Source organism: Symphalangus syndactylus, chromosome 22, assembly GCF_028878055.3.
Source record: "Symphalangus syndactylus isolate Jambi chromosome 22, NHGRI_mSymSyn1-v2.1_pri, whole genome shotgun sequence".
Taxonomy (NCBI): Eukaryota; Metazoa; Chordata; class Mammalia; order Primates; family Hylobatidae; genus Symphalangus; species Symphalangus syndactylus.
The window spans coordinates 74,583,750-74,606,039 of record NC_072444.2 but is presented as its reverse complement, the minus strand read 5'-3'; the positions used below and the strand labels follow the sequence as shown (position 1 = coordinate 74,606,039).

The 22,290-nt window shown below is 53.7% G+C and overlaps 2 protein-coding genes across 5 annotated transcripts; one reads left to right on the top strand and one right to left on the bottom strand.

Annotated features, from left to right (window-relative positions):
• Positions 1 to 1,023: 1,023 nt before the first annotated feature.
• On the bottom strand, positions 1,024 to 8,834 carry MRM2 (mitochondrial rRNA methyltransferase 2). The gene is made up of 3 exons (XM_055262353.2): positions 8,747 to 8,834; positions 6,134 to 6,423; positions 1,024 to 2,339 (listed from the first exon to the last, which is right to left on the bottom strand). The coding sequence occupies exons 1-3, from the start codon at positions 8,752 to 8,754 to the stop codon at positions 1,909 to 1,911; spliced, it is 729 nt and encodes a 242-aa protein (XP_055118328.1). The 5' UTR covers positions 8,755 to 8,834; the 3' UTR covers positions 1,024 to 1,908.
• NUDT1 (nudix hydrolase 1) lies at positions 8,810 to 22,290 on the top strand. Of its 4 annotated transcripts, none has more exons than XM_055262356.2 (4): positions 8,810 to 8,841; positions 11,484 to 11,647; positions 20,865 to 21,010; positions 21,973 to 22,290. In XM_055262356.2, the coding sequence occupies exons 2-4, from the start codon at positions 11,496 to 11,498 to the stop codon at positions 22,143 to 22,145; spliced, it is 471 nt and encodes a 156-aa protein (XP_055118331.1). In that variant the 5' UTR covers positions 8,810 to 8,841; positions 11,484 to 11,495; the 3' UTR covers positions 22,146 to 22,290. The 4 variants fall into 4 exon arrangements, with proteins under 4 accessions (XP_055118331.1, XP_055118330.1, XP_055118332.1 ...); XM_055262355.2 differs by having other exon boundaries at positions 8,810 to 8,886; XM_055262357.2 differs by lacking the exon at positions 21,973 to 22,290 and adding an exon at positions 21,641 to 21,937 and having other exon boundaries at positions 8,811 to 8,841.

The window sequence follows — 22,290 nt, the reverse complement described above, 5'->3', positions numbered from 1 at the left end:
TAATCCCAGCACTTTGGGAGGCCGAGGCGGGCGGATCATGAGGTCAGGAGATCGAGACCACGGTGAAACCCCGTCTCTACTAAAAATACAAAAAAATTAGCCGGGCGTGGTGGCGGGCGCCTGTAGTCCCAGCTAGTCGGAGAGGCTGAGGCAGGAGAATGGCGTGAACCCGGGAGGCGGAGCCTGCAGTGAGCCGAGATTGCGCCACTGCACTCCAGCCTGGGCGACAGAGCGAGACTCCATCTCAAAAAAAAAAAAAAAAAAAAAAAAAGAAAAAGACTTCCAAGTTGTGTGCCCCGGGAATGAAATGGAATGAGAAGAGAACGAGGTGGAGTTAAGGCAAGAGAATCCCTGGACTTAACAACCTGACTGCAACCAGAAATGAAATGAAAAGTCAAAACATCGGGCGGCCAGGCGCGGTGGCTCACGCCTGTAATCCCAGCACTTTGGGAGGCCGAGGCGGGCAGATCACAAAGTCAGGAGATCGAGACCATCCTGGCTAACACGGTGAAACCCCGTCTCTACTAAAAATACAAAAAAAAAAAAAAAAAATTAGCCGGGCTTGGTGGTGGGCGGCTGTAGTCCTAGCTACTCCGGAGGCTGAGGCCGAATGGCGTGAACCCGGGAGGCGGAGCTTACAGTGAGCCAAGATCACTTCACTGCACTCCAGCCTGGGCGAGAGTGAGATTCCGTTTCAAAGAAAAAAAAAATCAAAACATCTGACCTGCAGTTTTCTTCGGGGAGCTGGACAGAGCCCCAGATCCCTGATGGAGATAGATTCCTGGGTTTCCAGACTTCCCCCACTGGTCCTTGGAATTTAATCATAGTTACAGTCAACAAACTCTTCTTGAGGGATGAGTGCACCTCCAGGAAATGGCTTTGAGGAAGCCAGTTTTAAAAAAAAAACAAAACTTCAAAGCATGGAAGTCCCTTAAAATAATGCAATCTCTATTATATTATTAAATATACAGCTGCGTCAAGTTCCTAGAAAAGTAAAAGAAGATAGACACACCACATCACTGCTTGCTTTGGCAATTACCTTTATGTTCTTGGGAGCCCAGACACTGATACAAATTTCCAGCAAAACCCAAAGCACACCCACCGCATGCATAAATTCAGACCATACGTCTTCCCTAATTGCTCCGGGAACTTTTGCTGCTTGAAGAATGCGTGAATTGCTGTATTATTCACCAGAAAGACAGAAGTTAATCCCCAGATGGAAATTTCAGATTTTTCTTTTGGTTTGCTTTTTGGTTTTTCATTTTTGTAGAGATGGGGGGTGTTGCTATGTTGCCCAGGTTGGTCTTGAACTCCTGACTTCAAAAAATCCCCCGGCCTCAGCCTTCTAAAGCCCTGGGATTACAGGCATGAGTGGCCTCACCCAGCCCCCAGATTTTCTACTTTAAACAGCCACACTAAGAACTGGAAACCTGTGCATGGCGCTCTCAGAGCAGGGGTGGAAAGCCTATTTCTGTGTGACAGTTTAACAGTCTACAAGATGAAGTCCCGTCAAGGCACACATGGGTACACCCATCGCTGCCTCGGCGGATTCCTTCTGATCCTTCCCACAGTCTGTTTTTCCCCATCCTTCCATCCTCACCTCTTTCTCTTGATAACTTTCTCTTCACAAATCACAATATAGCGGACTTTTTCCTTTTCCATGGCCCCTGAACTTAGTTTTGTCATCTCTTTTTGGTTAAAACGAGAGAGGGAGAGAGAGACTCCCCACTTGTCCTGCTCCATCTCCAAAATCAGCTCAAATCTCCCAGGAACTCTTCAGGAAGGAGCTCAGGCTACATTTCTAGCTTAAAAGGAGCTAATGACCATTACGAAAATGGCACAAGAAATCCTCCCTGCTTCACAGCACCCTTCCTTCCGTGGTACTGTGTGGCCAGGAAGTTCCCTGCTTCACAGCACCCTTCCGTGGTACTGTGTGGCCAGGAAGTACACTTCTGATGACTCTTTCCTACTGGCTTCAGGTTTCATGATCCTTACATTCTGGAATTCCTCTGTCAGTCTCCTCTGTAACCGACGGCTCTGACTTCCAGCCCAGGTTTTACAAAGGAATGTCCCCCCAGGTTGCAGGATGTCTGGGGTCACGCTGAGAAGGGTCAGGCACAGGCTGATGAGCCTGTCATGATCGAGGTCCCGGAACCCCGTGGCATTGGGTGCCATGTCGCTCAGAATCACATCTGCTCTCCCACCAGGAAGCACCTCGAGGATTCTCTGTGAGGTTCTCGGGTCAGTCACATCAGCAGGGCACAGAAAAGTTGCTCCTTCCAGGGGGAATATGTGAAGAAGATCTACCCCAAGCACGAAGCCAACAGGAGAGCTGGGATCTATGGAAGAAATGGTGAATGTGTTATTTATTTACACCCTGAATCTTTTCACAAAAATACAGTACATGTAACAAAGTGATGAAATAAAAATAAAATGTCAAGACCAGGGCAAAGAGCTAACGTGCAAATAGGTAAACACAGGCCTTCTCTATCTATACATCCTATAAAGACATATGGTGGGGTAGGTGGCGGGCCTTAACATCCGAGAAACTGAGGCCCAGACAGGAAGTGACTGTCCTAAAGTCATCCTCAACCATGGGCAGACCTGTGCCAGGCACCAGGACTTCTGATTCCAAATCTGGTATCATTTCACTACCCAAGGCTTACTCTCTGTGAAAGGGTTCTTATCTCTGAGTGCTCTTTTTGATAAACTAAAATAGAAAATAGGCCAGTCCCAGTGGCTCACACCTATAATCCCAGCACTTTGGGAGGCTGACACGGGTAGATTTAGGAGGTCAGGAGTTCGAAGACTAGCCTGGCCAACATGGGGAAACCCCGTCTCTACTAAAAATACAAAAATTAGGCAGGCGTGGTGGCACATGCCTGTAATCCCAGCTACTCGGGAGGCTGAGACAGGAGAATCGCTTGAACCCGGGAGGCGGAGGCTGCAGTGAGCCAAGATCGCACCACTGCACTCCAGCCTCAGCGACAGGGCATCTCAAAAAAAAAAAAAAAAGAAAAGAAAAAGAAAATAATATACTAGTACATAAAGTGCCTCTGGATTAAATCAATAAATCCGTTCTCCAGCTTAATCCAATTGCTTTCAATGTAGAAACTACTGGAAACAAGTCAAGAGATGAGGAAAATGAACAGATACAAAATAATGTACAAAAACATATTGGCTAGGTGCGGTGGCTCACACCTAAAATCCCAGCACTTTAGGAGGCTGAGGCAAGAGGACTGCTTGAACCCAGGAGTTCTAGTCCAGCCTGGGCAACATAGTGAGATCCTGTCTCTACAAAAAAAAATATAAAAATTAGCTGTAGTCTCAGCTACTCAGGAGACCCAGCTAAAATGAGGCGTGAGGTGTCCCATTTTCCTGGGCTGAAGATTGAGGGGTTTCGCCTTTGAAAAATGAGGTAATCTTCAAAATACCTGGACTTCCAATGTTTAAACTAAGAATGAAACACGGTCCCTTCCTCTCTCCCTACTGTTGGAACAGCCTTTCTGTTAAACAGACTGAACAAGAAAATCTGTGACTGTACCCTTAGCTTATCAACTCTGACAATTTCTCAACAGAACTACGGCCCTCCCAGTGGAGGGGACTGTTGGGGAGATGGGGGCGTTGGGCTTATGAAGGGGGGGCTTTGAATGTAGGTACAGAGTGAGAAGAGGGGGAGGCAGACGCTGAGATCAGTTATAGGCAACAAGTCTTGTTTTAGGTAAGATGACACAATGGCATCTTTTTAGTTTTATAACTGGTGTTCCTCAAATATCAGCAAGTTATCTTTGTGTGTGTGTGCGTGTGTGTGTGAGACAGGGCCTCACTCCGTTGCACGGCCTCAGCTCACTGCAGCGTCGACTTCCCCAGGCTCAAGCAACCCCTCCCACCTCAGCTTCCTAAGGAGCTGGGACCACAGGCACATGCCACCATGCCTGGCTAATTTTTTGTAGAGACGGGGGTTTCACCATATTGCCCAGGCTGGTCTTGAACTCCTGACCTCAGGTGATCCTCCCCTTGGCCTCCCAAAGTGCTGGGATTACAGGTGTGGCCACTGCGCCCGGCCTCACCCCTCACTTGACGCTCCTGAGCTTTCGCTCCTATAATATCCAGCATGTTACAACCTTGGGAAATTTCCACCGAAGGCAAACAGCTTTGGCTGCATGCTTGCGACTTCCGGGAGGACAAGCCCAGGCAGATCACACTCACGCTCTCTCCTTCTGTCACTTCCTGCTACAAGGTACGCTGGGCCACTCTCCTGCTTCATCTCAAGAGCACTTAGGGGAACAGAAACCACTGAAATCAGTTACTAGGAGGACTCCATGGTGATAAGCTCAGCAATGAGAAAAGGAACTGACATTTCCAACACAAATTCACTTATTTAGTCAATAAATGTTGAGCTGAAAAACAATAAAAAGGCTGTTCAGGCCGACCACAATGGAAGCACCAGGAAGCACCTTGAGGATGCTGGGAGGCAGAGGCGGGCGCATCACCTGAGGTATGGAGTTCGAGACCAGCCTGGCCAACATGGCAAAACCTCATCTCTACTAAAAGTACAAAAATTAGCCGGAAATCACTTAAACACAGGAGGCAAAGATTACAGTGAGCCGAGATGGCGCCATTGCACTCCTGAGCAAGAGTGAGACTCTATCTCAAAAAAAAAAAAAAAAATGCTGTTGAAAGCCCAAAGAGGCATATCCTGGCCTAGGTATGGGCAGGGGCCACCCAAGGGGATGCTGATAGACACCAAGAGTTCATGGCAAACCTACCGCAGACCAGCAGTGAGGCGGATGTGCAGATCCAGGGGACCAGCATTCCAGGTCTGCACTTTCAACAAGTCATGAAACCCTGAGCCTCAGTTTCCTCACCAATAAATGCGGACCAGTGTCCCTACTCTAAGGTATTTGGGAGAGAATTGGGAGAGCTCTGGGTGGACTGTCTCACCCTGTTCAAATGCCAGTGCATGCAGCTACCCTGGCTTTACAGCAGGAAACATGAATGGCAAGGATATTCACCACAGCACACGCATCCCAGCCAAAAGCCAAAAGCAACCTCGATGCCACAGTGAGGGAGCTGGTTAAAGAACCTACGGTGCAAGCACTACACGGAATAGGATGAAACTTTCCCAATGACGACAGTGTCTTCAGTTGTATGAGGGGTTGGCTGATCTCATTATTCAGGGGAACCTTTTTATACAGAAAATCTTACTCAAAACCCTAAGATATAAAACAGATGAAAACTGCATCTCAGCTTCACCCAGAGCGGAGAATCCATAGCCCTGGCCATGAAGCCTCTTCTAGGTTCTGGAGGGAGCAGCCCCAGTGGGGCCACCAGGAAGCCCCAGGGCTTACGGGACTTGGAAATTTAGCTGTGCTGTTGGGGAGAGATGTCAATACACCATTAAGAGTAGCCGGGCGCCGTGGCTCACATCTGTAATCCCAGCACTTTGGGAGGCCGAGGTGGGAGGATCACATGAGGTCAAGAGTTCAAGATAAGCCTGGCCAACATGGTGAAACCCTGTTTCTACTTAAAAAAATAAAAAGAAAAAATTAGCTGGGTGCAGTGGCGGGCGCCTGTAATCCCAGCTACTCGGGAGGCTGAGGCAGGAGAATCGCTTGAACCCGGGAGGCAGAGGTTGCAGTGAGCTGAGATCACACCATTGCACTCCAGCCTGGGCAAGAGTGAGACTCCGTCTGGGGCGGGAAAAAAACAAACAAAAAAATAATTATATATATATATATAAAATACATATATATATGTATTATTAAGCAAAAATAACTCCAACAAGGCTGCAAATCAGCAAGGAAAGTATGGCACAACATCGCTTTTGAAAATGTGAGGGGTCTACGCAAGCACAAGCCTGGAAGGATGCACACCACCGTGCTGGTGCCGGTACCTGTGGGCGGTCTCATGCAAGGTGATTTCCATGTTCACTGCACCTTTCTACCTTGTCTTTCATTTTGAAAATGGCAGCATCCTATTTTTATCATCACCATTGCTAAACCACCCACTAGGAAGTGCGCGCCTTCAAAAAAGGGCTCCACCATCCCACATCCACTGGCAGAGGCAGCTTGCCCATGCCCACTCAGCCTCAGGGTAGCCAGAAGGTGCCAACAGCAGTGCAGAGGCCCACCTGTGCCTGCGGCGTTGACCTTCTGCACCGCTACCTGACTCCAGGCCCCAGGAGCTGCCCCGCAGTCTAACACCCGAAGGCCAGGCCGCAGAATCTGGTGCCTCTCGTTCACCTCCAGGAGCTTGAAGGCGCTTCGACACCGGTAACTCTCCACCTTTGCAGCCTTCACAAATGGGTCCCTGAGATGCCGGGTCAGCCACAGGTGCTCAGCGCCTGTCCGATTCTTGCAGCGACTCCCAACAGTGTGGAACCATTGACGCTGAAAAGAAGCACACACCAGCTTCAAGTACCTGGTGGGAGAGAAGAGGAGCAGGCAGGTTGGCATCACACAGAATGGCAGGTCATGAGCTGGGAGGGCCCTCAGATCAACTCATTCATTTCTAGAGACAGGACACCAAGGCCCAGGAGGAGAGGTGAACTGACAAGGCTACACAGCCGGAAAGCAGGCATCACAGGCCAAACTGTGTCCCCGCAAAATTCATGTGTTGATGTCCTAACCCTTGGTACCTCAGAATATGGGGGTATTCGGAGACAGGACCCAAATACGCCCATACACCTGAAAGAGGTGACCAAGTTAGAACAAGGTCATATGGGTAGGCCCTATTCCAACAGGACTGATGTCCTTATAAAAAGAGATTAGGGGGCCGGGTATGGTGGCTCACACCTGTAATTCCAGCACTTTTGGAGGCCAAGACAGGTGGATCCCCTGAGGTCAGGAGTTTGAGACCAGCCTGGCCAACCATGGCCAACATGGTGAAACCCCGTCTCTACTAAAATGCAAAAATTAGCCGGGCGTGGTGGCACGTGCCTGTAAACCCAGCTACTCGGGAGGCTGAGGCAGGAGAATCGCTTGAACCCGGGAGGCAGAGGTTGCGGTGAGCCGAGATTGTGCTACTGCACTCCAGCCTGGGCGACAGTGCGAGACTCCGTCTCAAAAAATAAGTAAATACGTAAATTAATTAATTAAAGTAATATTCTTTTCTCATCTGGCAAAAATGTTCATTGGACTCTGAGAGGCTGCAAGAAAACCTCGTAAGGACAGATCCTTGCCTTAGTGACATAGTTCCAGGGCTTTGGCAGCTAGTACAGAGGATCTGGCCTGTCACATTTCTTTCTTTTTTTTTTTTTTTTTTTTTTTTTACTTTGAGACAGGGTCTCGTGCAGTGGTGAGGTCATGGCTCAACGCTGACTCAAACTCCTGGGCTCAAACAATCCTCTCACCTACATGTCTTAAATAAAATTGAACTAAACCTGTGTCAATCGTTGAAGGACAATTTCCAAGACTCTCTGGACAATTGTTACAATAAATGTAACAATTTAGGCCGGGCGCGGTGGCTCACGCCTGTAATCCCAGCACTTTGGGAGGCCGAGGCGGGCGGATCACGAGGTCAGGAGATCGAGACCATCCTGGCTAACACGGTGAAACCCCGTCTCTACTAAAAATACAAAAAATTAGCCGGGCGAGGTGGCGGGTGCCTGTAGTCCCAGCTACGCGGGAGGCTGAGGCAGGAGAATGGCGTGAACCCCGGGGGGCGGAGCCTGCAGTGAGCCGAGATCGCGCCACTGCGCTCCAGCCTGGGTGAAAGAGCGAGACTCCGTCTCAAAAAATAAATAAATAAATAAATAAATAAATGTAACAATTTATTCACAGCCCACAATAGCCAAGCAGGTGGAAGCTATACACACCTCCCCTCGTTTAACTCTGAGAAAACCTCACCAAGTAAGTTCTATGTCCTTTTTTTTTTTTTTTGAGACGTAGTCTTACTCTGGCGCCCAGGCTGGAGTGCAGTGGCACAATCACAGCTGATTGCTGCCATAACCTCTGGGTCTCAAGTGAACCTCCCACCTCAGCCTCCTGAGTAGCTGGGACTACAGGTGTGCACCACCATGCCTGGGCTAATTTTTTTTTTTTTTTTTAATTCTTAAAAACCTTTTTTAGAGACGGCATCTCACTATATTGCCTAGGCTGGTCTCGAACTCCTAGGCTCAAACGATCCTCCTGCCTCAGACTCCCAAAGTGCTGGGATGACAGGTGTGGGCCACGAAGCCCGGTCTCGATGTCCATCTTTCTGATTTAAATAAACAAATAAAAGTTACTACCCCCATGGCTCCAAGGCCAAAGCTTCTAGCTTCTGCAACACCAAAGCGTGCTGACCAGCCAGGAGGCACTGACTGCTGACCGTGAGTCGCTGTCTTCCCCTGGCTTAAGGGGTCTCCCGAGAAAATGGCACAGGCCGGTCCCGGGGGCCAGAGCCCACTCGACAGCCCGGGAAGCGTGGGCAATGGAGCTACCCGGCCCACGAAACGACTCCCGCCCCGGGCTCGCCCCCAGAGCCTTGGATCTGGGCCCTGGCGCTGCCCCCGCACCTGGACTCCGCCCCCGGCCCCGGCCTCCCCACGGCGCCGCCGGCCCTGCCCCTGGAGACCTGAGGGCCCCCTCCTCCCCGGGAACCGCGACCCGGAATCCTGGCCTCGCCCCTGTCGCGCTCGCTGAGTGCGGCGACGGTGCCCAGCGCTCGGCACCCAGCCCCGAGGCCAGGACCCAGGAAGGCGACGGGGCGGACCCCCAACCACTCCCGCCGCCTGCACGCACACCAGCAGCGCCCAGCTCACCCCGCCATGGGTGTTCCCCGCGCCTGCAGCGCGGCGCCGGAAGTGCCTGGCCTCGCTTCCGGTCAGAGGCCCCGCCCCCGGAAGTGGCGGTGCAGGTACGAAAAGCGTGCCCGGGGTTCCCAGGAGTCGTGGGGACCAAGGTGGGGAGCCGGGCCAGCGGGCGGCAGGAGACCAGGGGAGCCGAGCCATGGGCCTGGGGGAGAGCGGAGCCGGGAGCTCGGGGGAGACCAGAAGAGCGAGGCCGGGGGCTCGAGGGAGACGAGGATAGCGGGGCCGGGGGTTTGGGAGACAGACAAGGAGAGCGGGGCCGGGGGCTTGGGGGAGATCGGGAGAGCGGGACGGAGGCTTGGGGGAGACCAGGAGTAAATCACAAAAATTTACTGTGGAAACCATGGCTTCTGGCAGGAACAGATCAGTGTCGGGACAAAGTACACGGGCCTCGTATGAAACTCAGCCACAAACCCACTTACCCTGTCTGAACTGCCTCCGCCACCAGGACCCAGTCTCAGTGAAATGGGAAAGGTTCCTTTGTCCTCCTCGAAGGGCGTGCGATGGGGATGTGGGTCACTTTTTCAGTGCCCCGCTGCTCAAGCCTGTAGGGGAGCATACAGACAGGCAGGCTGAGGGGCTCCCACCCCACGGCAGTGTCTAGGGGTTAATGTTTGCAGCTCCTGAAGCCCCAGTAGGCATGTGTTAGAGGGTGCTCTTTCAGTTTAGCCTTGTAGGTGGCCTGTGTTAGTCAGCTGTTAGACTCTCTGCCTTATCGCAAGGACAGAGGGCTTTCTGTATCCCCGGGTTTCTTGCCTTGATATACCGGAGCAATCAGATCACACGGCGGCTTGGAGAGTGAGTGCAAGGTTTTATGAGTGGAATTAGCCCTCAGCAGATGGGGGAGCTAGAAGGGAGTTGGAGTAGGAAGGTGATTTTCCCCTGGAGTCGGGCTGTTGAGCAGCCTGGGCTCTCCTCTGATCGCCCCTGCCAAACTCATGGTTCCGCCAGTTGATGACCTGCTGGTGCCTGTTGGTGTGCTTTCCACGTCTTCTTGACGTCCAGCGGCTTGTGTCTCTGCCCACTAGGATCTGGGGTTTTTTTATAGGCACAGGACGGGGACGTGGCGGGCTTGGGAAATGCAACATTTGGGCAGGAAAACAGAAATGCCTGTCCTCTGCTAGGTCCCTGGGCGCAGGCCTGGGGGTGGAGCCCTAGCCAGATACCACGCCCTCCTCTCCCCAGCACTTCCCTGCCCCCTTCCTTATCATCTGGTCCCTTTTCTCAGACACCACAACTTCCAAGAAGGATCACTGGTCCTGAACCCTGTGTCTTGGCCAGGTGTGGACCTCAGAAAAGTTGGTCCTGGCTGGACGCAGTGGCTCACACCTGTAATCTCAGCACTTTGGGAGGCTGAGGTGGGTGGATTGCTTGAGCTCAGGAGTTCATGACCAGCCTGGGCAACATGACAAAACCCCACCTCTACTAAAAATACAGAAATTCGCCGGGCGCGGTGGCTCACGCTTGTAATCCCAGCACTTTGGGAGGCCGAGGCGGGCGGATCACGAGGTCAGGAGATCGAGACCACGGTGAAACCCCGTCTCTACTAAAAATACAAAAAATTAGCCGGGCGTGGTGGCGGGCGCCTGTAGTCCCAGCTACTCGGAGAGGCTGAGGCAGGAGAATGGCGTGAACCCGGGAGGCGGAGCTTGCAGTGAGCCGAGATCGCGCCACTGCACTCCAGCCTGGGCGACAGAGCGAGACTCCGTCTCAATAAAAAAATAAAAAAATAAAATAAATAAAAAATACAGAAATTAGCTGGGTGTGGTGGCTCATGCCTGTGGTCCCGGCTATGTGGGATGCTGAGGCAGGAGGATGGCTTCAGCCAAGGAGGCCGAGGTTACAGTGAACCGTGATCACGCCACTCTCCTCCAGCCTGGGCAACAGAGCAGGATCTTGTCTCAAAATAAATAAAGTTGGTCCTGGCCCTCCAGCATTTCTCCAGGGTCCTTTTTCCAGCAGGGACCTGGCAGAGGCATCGCCCTCAGAGTCCTCTGCACCTGGACCTGCACACCTATGGGAGCAGGAAGGGCCCTTGTGACTTACAGTGCCCCCCCGGGTGCCAGGTCCTACAGTAGGAGCAGAGTGAGTAGGGTATAAACTCCTATCACAGGAGGGAGGACTAGCCAGGCCTGGCTGGGTGGACCTGTGTCTACAGCCACACATTTCCCGGGAATCTGGAAGCCTGCTGCAGAGAGGCCAGGTCCCACTAGACTGAAAGAAGCTCCTGTTAATCCAAAGGCCAGAGTTGAAGCCTGACCTGAGGACCACAGGATAAACTGCGTGGTTATTTTGGTGCCAATCAGGCACGGGGACTGTTGTTGCCCACTGTGTGCCTATGGGCAGGGGGTTCCTAGCGGTAGACGCAGGAGCAAGAGCGCGCTCTGGAAGGGTGATGTTGTCCTCTGCACCTGAGTACTGAGTTGTGGAGAAGGAAGGTAGCACCAGCCTCTGTTCTACTTGATCAGCCCTGCTGACCACTGGGTTCTGTTTCTACCTCAGAAAATCATTGGTTCAATGGCAGGTTTCCACCTGCCACAAGGGAAGCCACGCGTGGCAGGGCTGGGGAATTACAGCATACCCCCCGCCCCCCACTGCCTCCCAGAGCACATCCCCTTCCTTCTGGCCCCTGGCACGTGCTTCTTCCACGAACATCATGGCTGACTCTGCCCTCTCACCTTCCTTTCAGAACCCAGGGACCATGGGCGCCTCCAGGCTCTATACCCTGGTGCTGGTCCTGCAGCCTCAGCGAGTTCTCCTGGGCATGAAAAAGCGAGGCTTCGGGGCCGGCCGGTGGAATGGCTTCGGAGGCAAAGTGCAAGAAGGAGAGACTATCGAGGATGGGGCCAGGAGGTAAGGATGGGGCAGGTCTGGCCGTGGAACTGGCTTTCCCAGGGCACAGGGATTCGGGCTGTCGGGCGACACCCTTGGTTTCACCACTTAGAGCTAAGTGACCTGGAGCAGGGGATTAACCTGTGAGCCTCAGTGTCTTCATCTCAGAATGAAGAACAGTCCGCAGCCCTTAGGACTTTTGTGAAGATTAAATGAGGAAATGAACACGAAGGACTTAGAACAGTGCGTGGTGTGTGGTGCGTGGTGCGTGCGTGTTAGCTGTTGTGGCGCGGTGGTGCTGGGGCCTGCAGGGCGTATCTGGAAGCCTCTGTGCAGCGGCTTGAATTGAACCCTCCGGCACCCTCACTGTCACTGAAGGGCTTGTCAGTCACTTGGTTCCTCTGTTCAGTGGAGCTGATGATCGCTTTTATCTCACACCCACTGTACACAAGGTCTCACTGCATCCTCAACACAGCCAGCTTCACCTAGGAAGGAACTGAAGCCCAGAGGTTGAGCCGTTTACCCAAGATCACCCAGCCCTCCAGACGCCCCTCACCCCTCGCAGGGTAAATGAGATCCTCTGTGTAAACATCGCTGCACAGACATTAGCCCCCGTTCAGGTTTTTGTTCTGAGAAAGGTAGGCCGGCTTCCCTGGAGAGGAGAACTGCAGAGTAAAGAGGGTCCTGGCATGGAGGAAAGCCAAGACGCTGCAGCCTAGTGGCTTTCCAATTTTTTCATCACAACCTGCAGTAAGAAATACGTTTTATAGTCTGATAGAGTATACACACTCAGGTGGGCAGGCACAGCTAAAATAAGTTGCAGTAGCCGCCCTTATTACGTAAAAGGGCACTCTACTTTTCCCATTCATTTCTCTTTTTTCCTCCAGAGATGGGATCTCACCCATGGCACACTCCTGGCTCACTGCAGCCTCAAACTCTTGGGCTCAAACGACCCTCCTGCCTCAGCCTCACGAACAGCTGGGACCACAGGCACATGCCACCATGCTCAGTTCGTTTTTTAATTCTTTGTAGAAATGGTGTCTCCTTAATTCCCAGGCTCAAGCGATCCTCCGTCCCGGGCCTCCCAGAGTGCTGAGATTGCACGCGTGAGCCACTGGCTTGACCCTTTTTTTTTCAATTGCAATCCACTAAGCCGATTTCGCGGGGTACGTGGGTCCCAACCCTCAGTTTGGAGAGCCCTGTGTGTGCTTCCCCTCCAAGGCTTGGGACCCCGGGCCGCAGCCACGCGGACACATTTGATCAGTCACTGTGGCAGGTGCCAGTGCGACAGGCTCTGTGCTGGGGGCTGCAGCTGGGGAGGAGGACCACTGGGTGTGAGCCGGGCATCCAGCGTGTCCCTGCCAGGAGTGTGTGCAGAGCAACAACAGCACAGGAAACAGGAAAGGTGGCCCCGGGGGTTCTTCTGCCCAGCCCTTTGTCTTTGATCTGCTAAGACCGCCTATCAGCTCAGGGATTTCTGTAGCGCTGCTCTGTGTTGGGGCCTGGGGACATGAGGAGGAACAGGTCAGTCCCTGCCTCTGTGGAGCTCTCGTGTCGTCTGGCTGCCGGGTTCAGGAGACCTGCAGAAGGAGGTCTGGTCCACACCTGGTGGCCAGGGGCCTCCGGGAGAAAGGAAGGGAGAATAACTGGGCACCAGGAAAACGCTCCGAGGGCCTGACGTTGGCTGGGAGGGCGTGGCAGGAGGGAGGAAGGAAACATTTGCAGAAGCACAGAGGGCTGGAGGAGCGCCAGCTGTGCAGAGAAGTAGGGGGTGTGAGGGGAGCAGGCAGTGGGGCGAGGAGGCTGGACGGAGGAACTCCAGGTGGCTGGATTTCCGCTTCTTGTCCTGCCGGTGACAAGCAAAGCACAGGCCCCCTCGGCAACCCTGCTTTATTTTCTTCTGAACTTTGTCACAGTCGAAGGAACTTTCCTCCTACCCTCTGTAAATATTACACAAACAGAGGGACCATCACTCCAGACCCTCAATGCTGAATACAGCGGTGGCTTGCTGTCAGACCAGGGTTTGAGGGGGTGAACTGAGGCACAGAGCCAGAAGCCTGTGACTTCCATCCTTGGGTGTAACCTGGATCCATCCCCCTCACCTGGGCAGGTGCAGCAGCCCCGAAGCTGGGCTGGCCACCTCCACCCTCCCCTCTGCAGTTCCCGCTCCACACAGCTGCCAGGTGGCCCTTCCCAGACTGCATCTGGGTCTCCCCCAACCCCCAACACACAGACACACACACACACATTAAACCCTTAACACCTCCCAGTGCACTGAAAGCCGCCCTCCTGTGTCAGCCACTGAGCCCCCCATGGGCTTGCCTTGCCCCCTCCCTCCTGACTCTGTGCCCCTGGGACACCCCAACCTGTTGCCCACCTTCCTCTTCATCTGGTTGACCCCCCACCCCACCCCTGGCAGCTTTCACAGCTAAGAAAGTGCCTTCCCCACGCATCATTCTTAACACATCTCATCCTGTATCTTCCTTCACGGCACTCTCACCCTTTCTTTTTTTTTTTTTTTTTTTTTTTTTTTGAGACGGAGTCTCGCTCTGTCGCCCAGGCTGGAGTGCAGTGGCACGATCTCGGCTCACTGCAAGCTCCGCCTCCTGGGTTCACGCCATTCTCCTGCCTCAGCCTCTCTGAGTAGCTGGGACTACAGGCGCCCGCCACCACGCCCGGCTAATTTTTTTTGTATTTTTAGTAGAGATGGGGTTTCACCGTGGTCTCGATCTCCTGACCTCGTGATCCGCCCGCCTCGGCCTCCCAAAGTGCTGGGATTACAAGCGTGAGCCACCGCGCCCGGCCCCACTCTCACCCTTTCTAATCATATTTAATGATTCACTTCCTGTCAGTCTTTCCCCAGAATCATTCTATAAGATCAGGACTGCCCAGGCTAGAGTGCGGTGACACGGTCATAGCTCACTGCTGCCTCGACCTCCTGAGCTCAAGCCATCCTCCCGAGTAGCTGGGACTACCAGCGCACACTACCACAACTGGCTAATTATTTTTAGTAGAGACAGGGTTTTGCCATGTTGCCCAGGCTGGTGTCAAATTCCTGGCCTCAAGCGATCCTCCCACCTCAGCCTCCCAAAGCACTGGGATTACAGGTGTGAGTCACTGCGCCCAGTGTAACTTGCACTTTTATTGAAGTGTCATGCACATATAGAAAATTGCACAGTGGGTTTTTAAGAAGTGGGTCCACCTGTTTGTTTTTTTTTTTTTTTGAGATGGAGTCTCACTCTGTTACCCAGGCTGGAGTGCAGTGGCATGATCTCGGCTCACTACAACCTCTGCCTCCCGGGTTCAAGCAATTCTCCTGCCTCACCCTCCTGAGAAGCTGGGACTACAGGCACCCGCCACCACGCCTGGCTAATTTTTCTATTTTTAGTAGAGACGGGGTTTCACCATGTTGGCCACGATGGTCTCGATCTTCTGACTTCGTGATCCACCTGCCTTGGCCTCCCAAAGTGCTGGGATTAGAGGTGTGAACCACTGCACCCGGCCACCTGTTTCTTTTTTCGAGATGGAGTCTTTCTCTGTAGCCCAGGCTGGAGTGCAGTGGCACGATCTCTGCTCACTGCAACCTCCACCTCCCAGTTCAAGCGATTCTCCTGCCTGGGCCTCCCAAGTAGCTGGGAGTATAGGTGCATGCCACCACGCCTGGCTAATTTTTGTATTTTTTGGTAGAGACAGTTTCACATGTTGTCCATGCTGGTCTCGAACTGACTCAAGTGATCCAGCACCTCTGCCTCCCAAAGTGCTGGAATGACAGGTGTGAGCCACCGCGCCTGGCAGGTCCACCTGTTTAACCAACATGTAGATCAAGAAATAGAAGTGGACCGTGGGACCCTGCCCTCCACCCTGACCTCCAGCACAGCTGATGACTTCGGCCTGTTCCCAAATACAGTTCAGGATCCTAGCGGCTGTGCCCTTGTCTGGCTTCTTTTCAGCGTCACATGTGCCACAGCAGTGACTCCTCTGGCTGCTGGGTAATGCCCTGCAGAGGCCGATGCTGCAGCTCACCCGCTCTGCTGCAGGTCCCAGCTCTGCTGTAGCTCACCCACTCTGCTGCAGGTCCCCAGCTCTGCTGCAGCTCACCCGCTCTGCTGCAGCTCACCGGCTCTGCTGCAGGTCCCCAGCTCTGCTGCAGCTCACCCGCTCTGCTGCAGCTCACCGGCTCTGCTGCAGGTCCCTGGCTCTGCTGCAGCTCACCCGCTCTGCTGCAGCTCACCCACTCTGCTGCAGGTTCCCAGCTCTGCTGCAGGTCCTCAGCTCTGCTGCAGTTCACCTGCTCTGCTGCAGCTCACCCACTCTGCTGCAGGTATGCATTTGGGGCTTTCCCTTGGGAGCTATTGCAAGCGACTGCCAGGAACGGTCCTGACGTGTCTTTCGGTGCCTGTGTGCACCTTTCCCTGCGGACAGTCACCTTGGAGGAAAACTGTAGATGTTCAGCTTCAGCAGAGATTGCCAAGCCACTTTCCACAGATGTTTCGCTAATTCACAGTCCCGCTAGGGGCGTGACTTCTGCTTCCTCCAAATGCTCAACCACACTTGGTACTTTCTCTTTTTTCATCTTAGCCATGTTGGTAGGGGAGGTTCTGTGGGCCCTCAGGACTGCAGAAGGGGAGCGTCTTCACAGTGTTTGCGGGCCGCGTGGATGTCCCCCTTTGCGAGTCTGCGGGCCGCGTGGATGTCCCCCTTTGCGAGTCTGCGGGCCGCGTGGATGTCCCCCTTTGCGAGTCTGCGGGCCGCGTGGATGTCCCCCTTTGCGAGTCTGCGGGCCGCGTGGATGTCCCCCTTTGTGAAGTATCTGCTCAAGCCTTTTGCCCGTGTTGAATTTGGTTAGCTTTTCTTGATTTTTTTTTTTTTTTTTTTTTTTTAAAGAGATGGAGTCTCACTGTTACCCAGGCTGGTCACAATTTCTGATTTATTTGTAATTCTTTAAACATTTTAGATGTGAGTTGTCAGATATTATATATATTGCAAATATTTTCTACTCAGTGGCTCCTACTCTTAGTGATATTTTGATAAACAAGTTTATTATTTTAATATAATCTGATATGTAATTTTTATTTTATAGTTAGCATTTTGTACATGCTTTTAAAGAAATCTTCCTATCCCAGGCTTAAGATATTCTCGGGCCAGGAGCAGTGGCTCACGCCTGTGATCCCAGCACCTCGGGAGGCCAAGGCAGGAAAATCACTTAAGCTCAGGAATTCAAGACCAGTCTAGGCAACATAGCAAGATGTCTTCTCTACTAAAAATTTTAAAACTCAGCCAGGTGTGGTGGTGCATACCTGTGGTCCCAGCTACTCGGGAGACTGAGGTGGGAGGATCGCTTGAGCCCAAGAGGTCGAGGCTGTAGTGAGTTGTGATGGCACCATGGCACTCCAGCCTGGGCGACAGAGTGAAACCCTATCTTTTTTTTGTTTTTTTTTTGAGACGGAATCTCGCTCTGTCGCCCAGGCTGGAGTGCAGTGGCGCAATCTGCTCACTGCAAGCTCCGCCTCCCGGGTTCACGCCATTTTCCTGCCTCAGCCTCCCGCACCTGCGACTACAGGCGCCTGCCACCATGCCCAGCTAATTTTTTTAAAATATTTTTAGTAGAGCCAGGGTTTCACCACGTTAGCCAGGATGGTCTTGGTCTCCTGACCTCGTGATCTGCCTGCCTCGGCCTCCCAAAGTGCTGGGATTACAGGCGTGAGCCACCGCGCCTGGCCAAAGAGACGGAGTCTCACTCTTGTTGCCCAGGCTGGAGTACAATGCGCCATCTCAGCTCACTGCAACCTCCGCCTCCCAGGTTCAAGCGATTCTCCTGCCTCCGCCTCCCAAGTAGCTGGGATTACAGGCGCCCGCCACCATGCCCGGCTGATTTTTTTGTGTATTTTTAGTGGAGATGGGCGTTTCACCATGTTGGCCAGGCTGGTCTTGAACACCTGACCTCACGGGATCCACCTGCCTCGGCTTCCCAAAGTGCTGTGATTACAGGCGTGAGCCACCGTGCCCAGCCGAGACCCTGTCTTAAAGAAAAAAAAAAATCCCTCGTTGGGGAGCATCTGCAAGCGTGAGGAATGGGAGACACTGGAGCCAGACAGGCTGGTGCTTAGGGGGTCCCGGGCCCCGGGAACCCAGCAGAAAACAGCCTCACCCTCAGGGGATGACGTACCATCAGCCACAGGCCACCAGCACAGCCCTGGGCTTCAGTACCTGCGAGTCTGAATGGATTTGCTCCTGGGGCGACCCCAGGCCCTTGCTGCTCAGGAGGAGGCGGCAGGGAGGAGCCTTGGCAGCCTGGTCTCCGGGGAGGCTGGTCCCTGCTTTATTCACGCAATACCCAGTGCTATTCTATCAGGAGGACCCCAGGACGGGCCCTAACTCCCAGGCCAACAGCCGGTTTAGGCGCCCCGCTCGCCTGCAGGGGGCAGGCCTGAGCGCCTAGCCCCAGTCCAGAGGGCTGGACTCAGACCCTCCTCTGTGGGGCAGGGGACAGGCACATGGGGAGTACTGAATTGTGGGGGTATGCAGATTTGGGCTTCAGGTGCACGGTGTGAGCGGACCTTTCTAGACAGCATCCGTGATCCGAAAGACTAGCGAGGCCAGGGACACAGGAGCAGCGATGGGAAGCAGGCCCGCCGGAACCTCTGACTCCCACCTCCCCACGCCACGGAGGCGCCGCACCACCCTGTGTTTTTGTTTCATGTGTTTCTCATCCTGTTCCCCATGTTCCGCCTAGGGAACCGAGTGCCATGGATAGAGCAGACACTTGGGCAGAACTGAAGCAGCGTCATCTTCACCTGCCTGATGCTCCCTGCCTGGGAAATGGAGCTTCAGCTCTGTCTCCCAGCGGATTCTTGATGCTTCCTACGCTGCCGTGTGCTGGGGAAGATTAACCAAAATCAGTCACAACATTCCATTGGGAGGTGACGCTTTTTTTTTAAGACAAGCAACAGCCCGCCGCCAAGAGGCGGGTGAAGCCCCACTGAGCCCTTCTGTTGCATCTAATTGGGGAGCCATTTGTAACCCACAAGTAGAAGCACACATTAATTTTTTAGCTCAAGTCCAACTTTAATTAGCCATCTCCATGAATAAATGCTGATTCCAGGTCCGTTTCCTCTCCAGTCCCTGCAGTTTAAGCTGAGGAGGCAATGCTTAAATCAGACCATTTAGGCCGGGCATGGTGGCTCACACCTGAAATCCCAGCACTTTGGGAGGCCAAAGCAGAAGGATCGCTTGAGCCCAGGAGTTCAGGACCAGCCTGGGCAACATAGCAAGACCCTGTCTCTAAAAAAAAAAAAAAAAAAAAAACCAGAAAAATTAGCAGGGAATGGTAGGAGGAGCAGACTGAGGTGCCCGGCGGCTGTGGCCCGTGCATCCCCAGGGTCCCAGCATGGAGTGGGTCTCCGGGAAATGTCTGCTGAGGGACTGAGCAAGAACCCGACTGAGCACAGCAAGCAAACGCTCAGAACGGGAGGTCAGCAGCACCGCTGTGCCCAACGCGGGTTTCCACCATAACCCGAAGGTGGAACATTTTATTCGTCCGTACCAAACAGGAGTTGAGAAGCCGGCTGGGTTCCTTGAGGTGTGGAATGTCACACACTCCTCCTTTCTTGCTTGGAAAGCCCAAGGTATAAAGTGTGTATAACGTTTTTTTTTTTTTTAGACAGGGTCTAGCTCGGTTGCCCAGGCTGCAGTGCGTTGGAGTGATCACAGCTCACTGCAGCCTCCAACCCCTGGGCTCAAGCATTCCTCCCACCTCAGTCTCCTGAGTAGCTGGGACTACAGGCAAGTGCCACCATGCCCAGCTAATTTTTGTCTTTTGTAGAAACAGGGTTTTGCCGTGTTGCCCAAGCTGGTCTCAAACTCCTGAGCTCAAGCGATCGATCCTCCCACCTTGGCCTCTGAAAATACTGGGATGACAGGCGTGAGCCACCCTGCACCCAACCTGTTTGCATTTTTATTTTTTAACTTTAAGCTATTAAGGGCTAATGTTTGCATTTCTTAAGGGATGTACAGAGGAGAAAGAGCCAAAGGAAAAACACTGAAATGGTAGCATTCCTGGGTGATGACTTTATGGTGTTTTGTTTCCTGGTTGTCTACAACAAATAAGTAATTTTTAAATTAGCAACAGCATTAGACTACTTCGGAGGAGCCTTCTGGCTCTGTGTGCCCCGAAGCAGGGAAGGGCTTGTTCCCAGGCGCAGCAGCACTTGGGCACCCCGTGGTGAGGTCAGCCCCTTACACCTCCTCCAGGCACAGCCGTGGGGAGCAGGTCCCGAGAAGGCGCAGGAAGAGGCCCAGGCCACGTGTCCCGTGTGGTCAGCCTGGGGACCAGAGTTAAAACCAGAGCTCCAGGCCGGGCGCGGTGGCTCACGCTTGTAATCCCAGCACTTTGGGAGGCCAAGGCGGGCGGATCACGAGGTCAGGAGATCGAGACCACAGTGAAACCCCGTCTCTACTAAAAAAATACAAAAAATTAGCCGGGCGTGGTGGCGGGCGCCTGTAGTCCCAGCTACTCGGAGAGGCTGAGGCAGGAGAATGGCGTGAACCCGGGAGGCGGAGCTTGCAGTGAGCCGAGATTGCGCCACTGCACTCCAGCCTGGGCGACAGAGCGAGACTCGTCTCAAAAAAAAAAACCAGAGCTCCTCCTTCAGGAAAGAGATCATAGAAGCCTGTGGTTTCATCCTGTGTTCTCAGAGAAGAGGCACCAAGCTGGAAAGACATTTCTTTGGGCAGACAGGCCCAGAGTGTAGGGCCCAGGTTCCCGGAGCAAGCGTCCCAGGGCCCCGGCGGTCATAACCACCGCTGCGTGGGCTCTGATGCTCAGCCACGGAAAAGCAAGTAACCGGGAATGAAGGAAGTGGGGTCAGTCCCAACCCTGCCACGTTCAGGTCTCGAGACAGTGGACAAGTAGCTGGACTCCCCTGGGCCTGGGCTGTCACTGGCACACAGAGGGCACTGAACTAGAGCTGCGTTCCTCCCACCAGCGGCTCCACACCATCTCCGGGCCCCTCCCCAGAGCCTCTCAACCACAATCAGTGTCTTCAAAGTTCAGGTTGATCCTGAAGCTCAGGCAGGTCGGGACCAGCTAATGCATTCTGGATGACATCCTGCTGGGGCTCCCATCCACCCTGGTGGCTCCCTGGGCTGTGTGTAGATGCCCAGCTCCTCCTCCCTGCCATCGTGTGGGCACGGTGCCATGCCCTGACAGCCTCCCTCCCCTGTCCACCTCTGCCTGCAGGGAGCTGCGGGAGGAGAGCGGTCTGACGGTGGGCGCCCTGCACAAGGTGGGCCAGATCGTGTTTGAGTTCGTGGGGGAGCCTGAGCTCATGGACGTGCATGTCTTCTGCACAGACAGCGTCCAGGGGACCCCCGTGGAGAGCGACGGTGAGTCTCATGGGGCCTGCTCCCCATCCCCACTATGCAGGTCCCATCTCCTGGCTGGGAGAAAGGCCATCCGCCCAAACCATCTCTGAGTGCCAGGCACCGGGCAGCCTGTGTCCCCCTCCACCCCACAGTGCCAGCGTGGGCCCCATGAGCCGTGCGTGGTTTCTGCACCGAGGCTACAGCAGCGTACCCGCCCCTGCTCTGCACCCACCCTAAAATGAGAAACACGGTCATGAGGATGAAATACAAACAATCATCAGGTTCCTCACGATCACTCGGTGAACTCCTCAGAGAGTCCGTGTAAGTTTGGGCTGGCCAGACGCAGTGGCTCACACCTGTAATCCCAGTGGACTGTGGGAGGCCGAGGCAGGAGGATTGCTTGAGCCCAGGAGTTCAAGACCAGTCTGGGCAACATAGTGAGACCCCATCTCTACAAAAAAACATGATTGGTTTTGTTGTTGTTGTTTTTGAGACAGTCTCACTGTCGCCCAGGCTGGAGTGCAGTGGCGCGATCTCGGCTCACTGCAAGCTCTGCCTCCCGGCTTCACGCCATTCCCCTGCCTCAGCCTCCCAAGTAGCTGGGACTACAGGCGCCTGCCACCACGCTTGGCTGATTTTTTGTATTTTTAGTAGAGACAGGGTTTCACTGTGTTAGCCAGGATGGTCTCGATCTCCTGACCTCGTGATCCGCCCACCTCAGCCTCCCAAAGTGCTAGGATTACAGGCGTGAGCCACCACACCCGGCTACGCCTGGCTAATTTTTTTGTATTTTTAGTAGAGATGGGGTTTCACCGTGTTAACCAGGATGGTCTCAATCTCCTGACCTCGTGATCCGCCTGCCTTGGCCTCCCAAAGTGCTGGGATTACAGGCGTGAGCCACCGCGCCCGGCCAAAAAAAACCATGTTTTTAAGCATGAAGTTTGGGTTGCACCTCAGTGCCTCCTCTTTCCCCCTCGGTACAGAAATGCACCCATGCTGGTTCCAGCTGGACCAGATCCCCTTCAAGGACATGTGGCCCGACGACAGCTACTGGTTTCCACTCCTGCTTCAGAAGAAGAAATTCCACGGGTACTTCAAGTTCCAGGGTCAGGACACCATCCTGGACTACACGCTCCGCGAGGTGGACACAGTCTAGCAGGAGCCCAGGGCAGCCCCTGGGCAGGAGACATGGCTGCTGAACAGCCGCAAACCGTCTTCACCTGGGGGCACTGAGTGGTGCAGAGCTGGGTTTCGTCTGGAATTAACTGGATGGAAAGGAAAATAAAGGTCCCTAGCGGTGG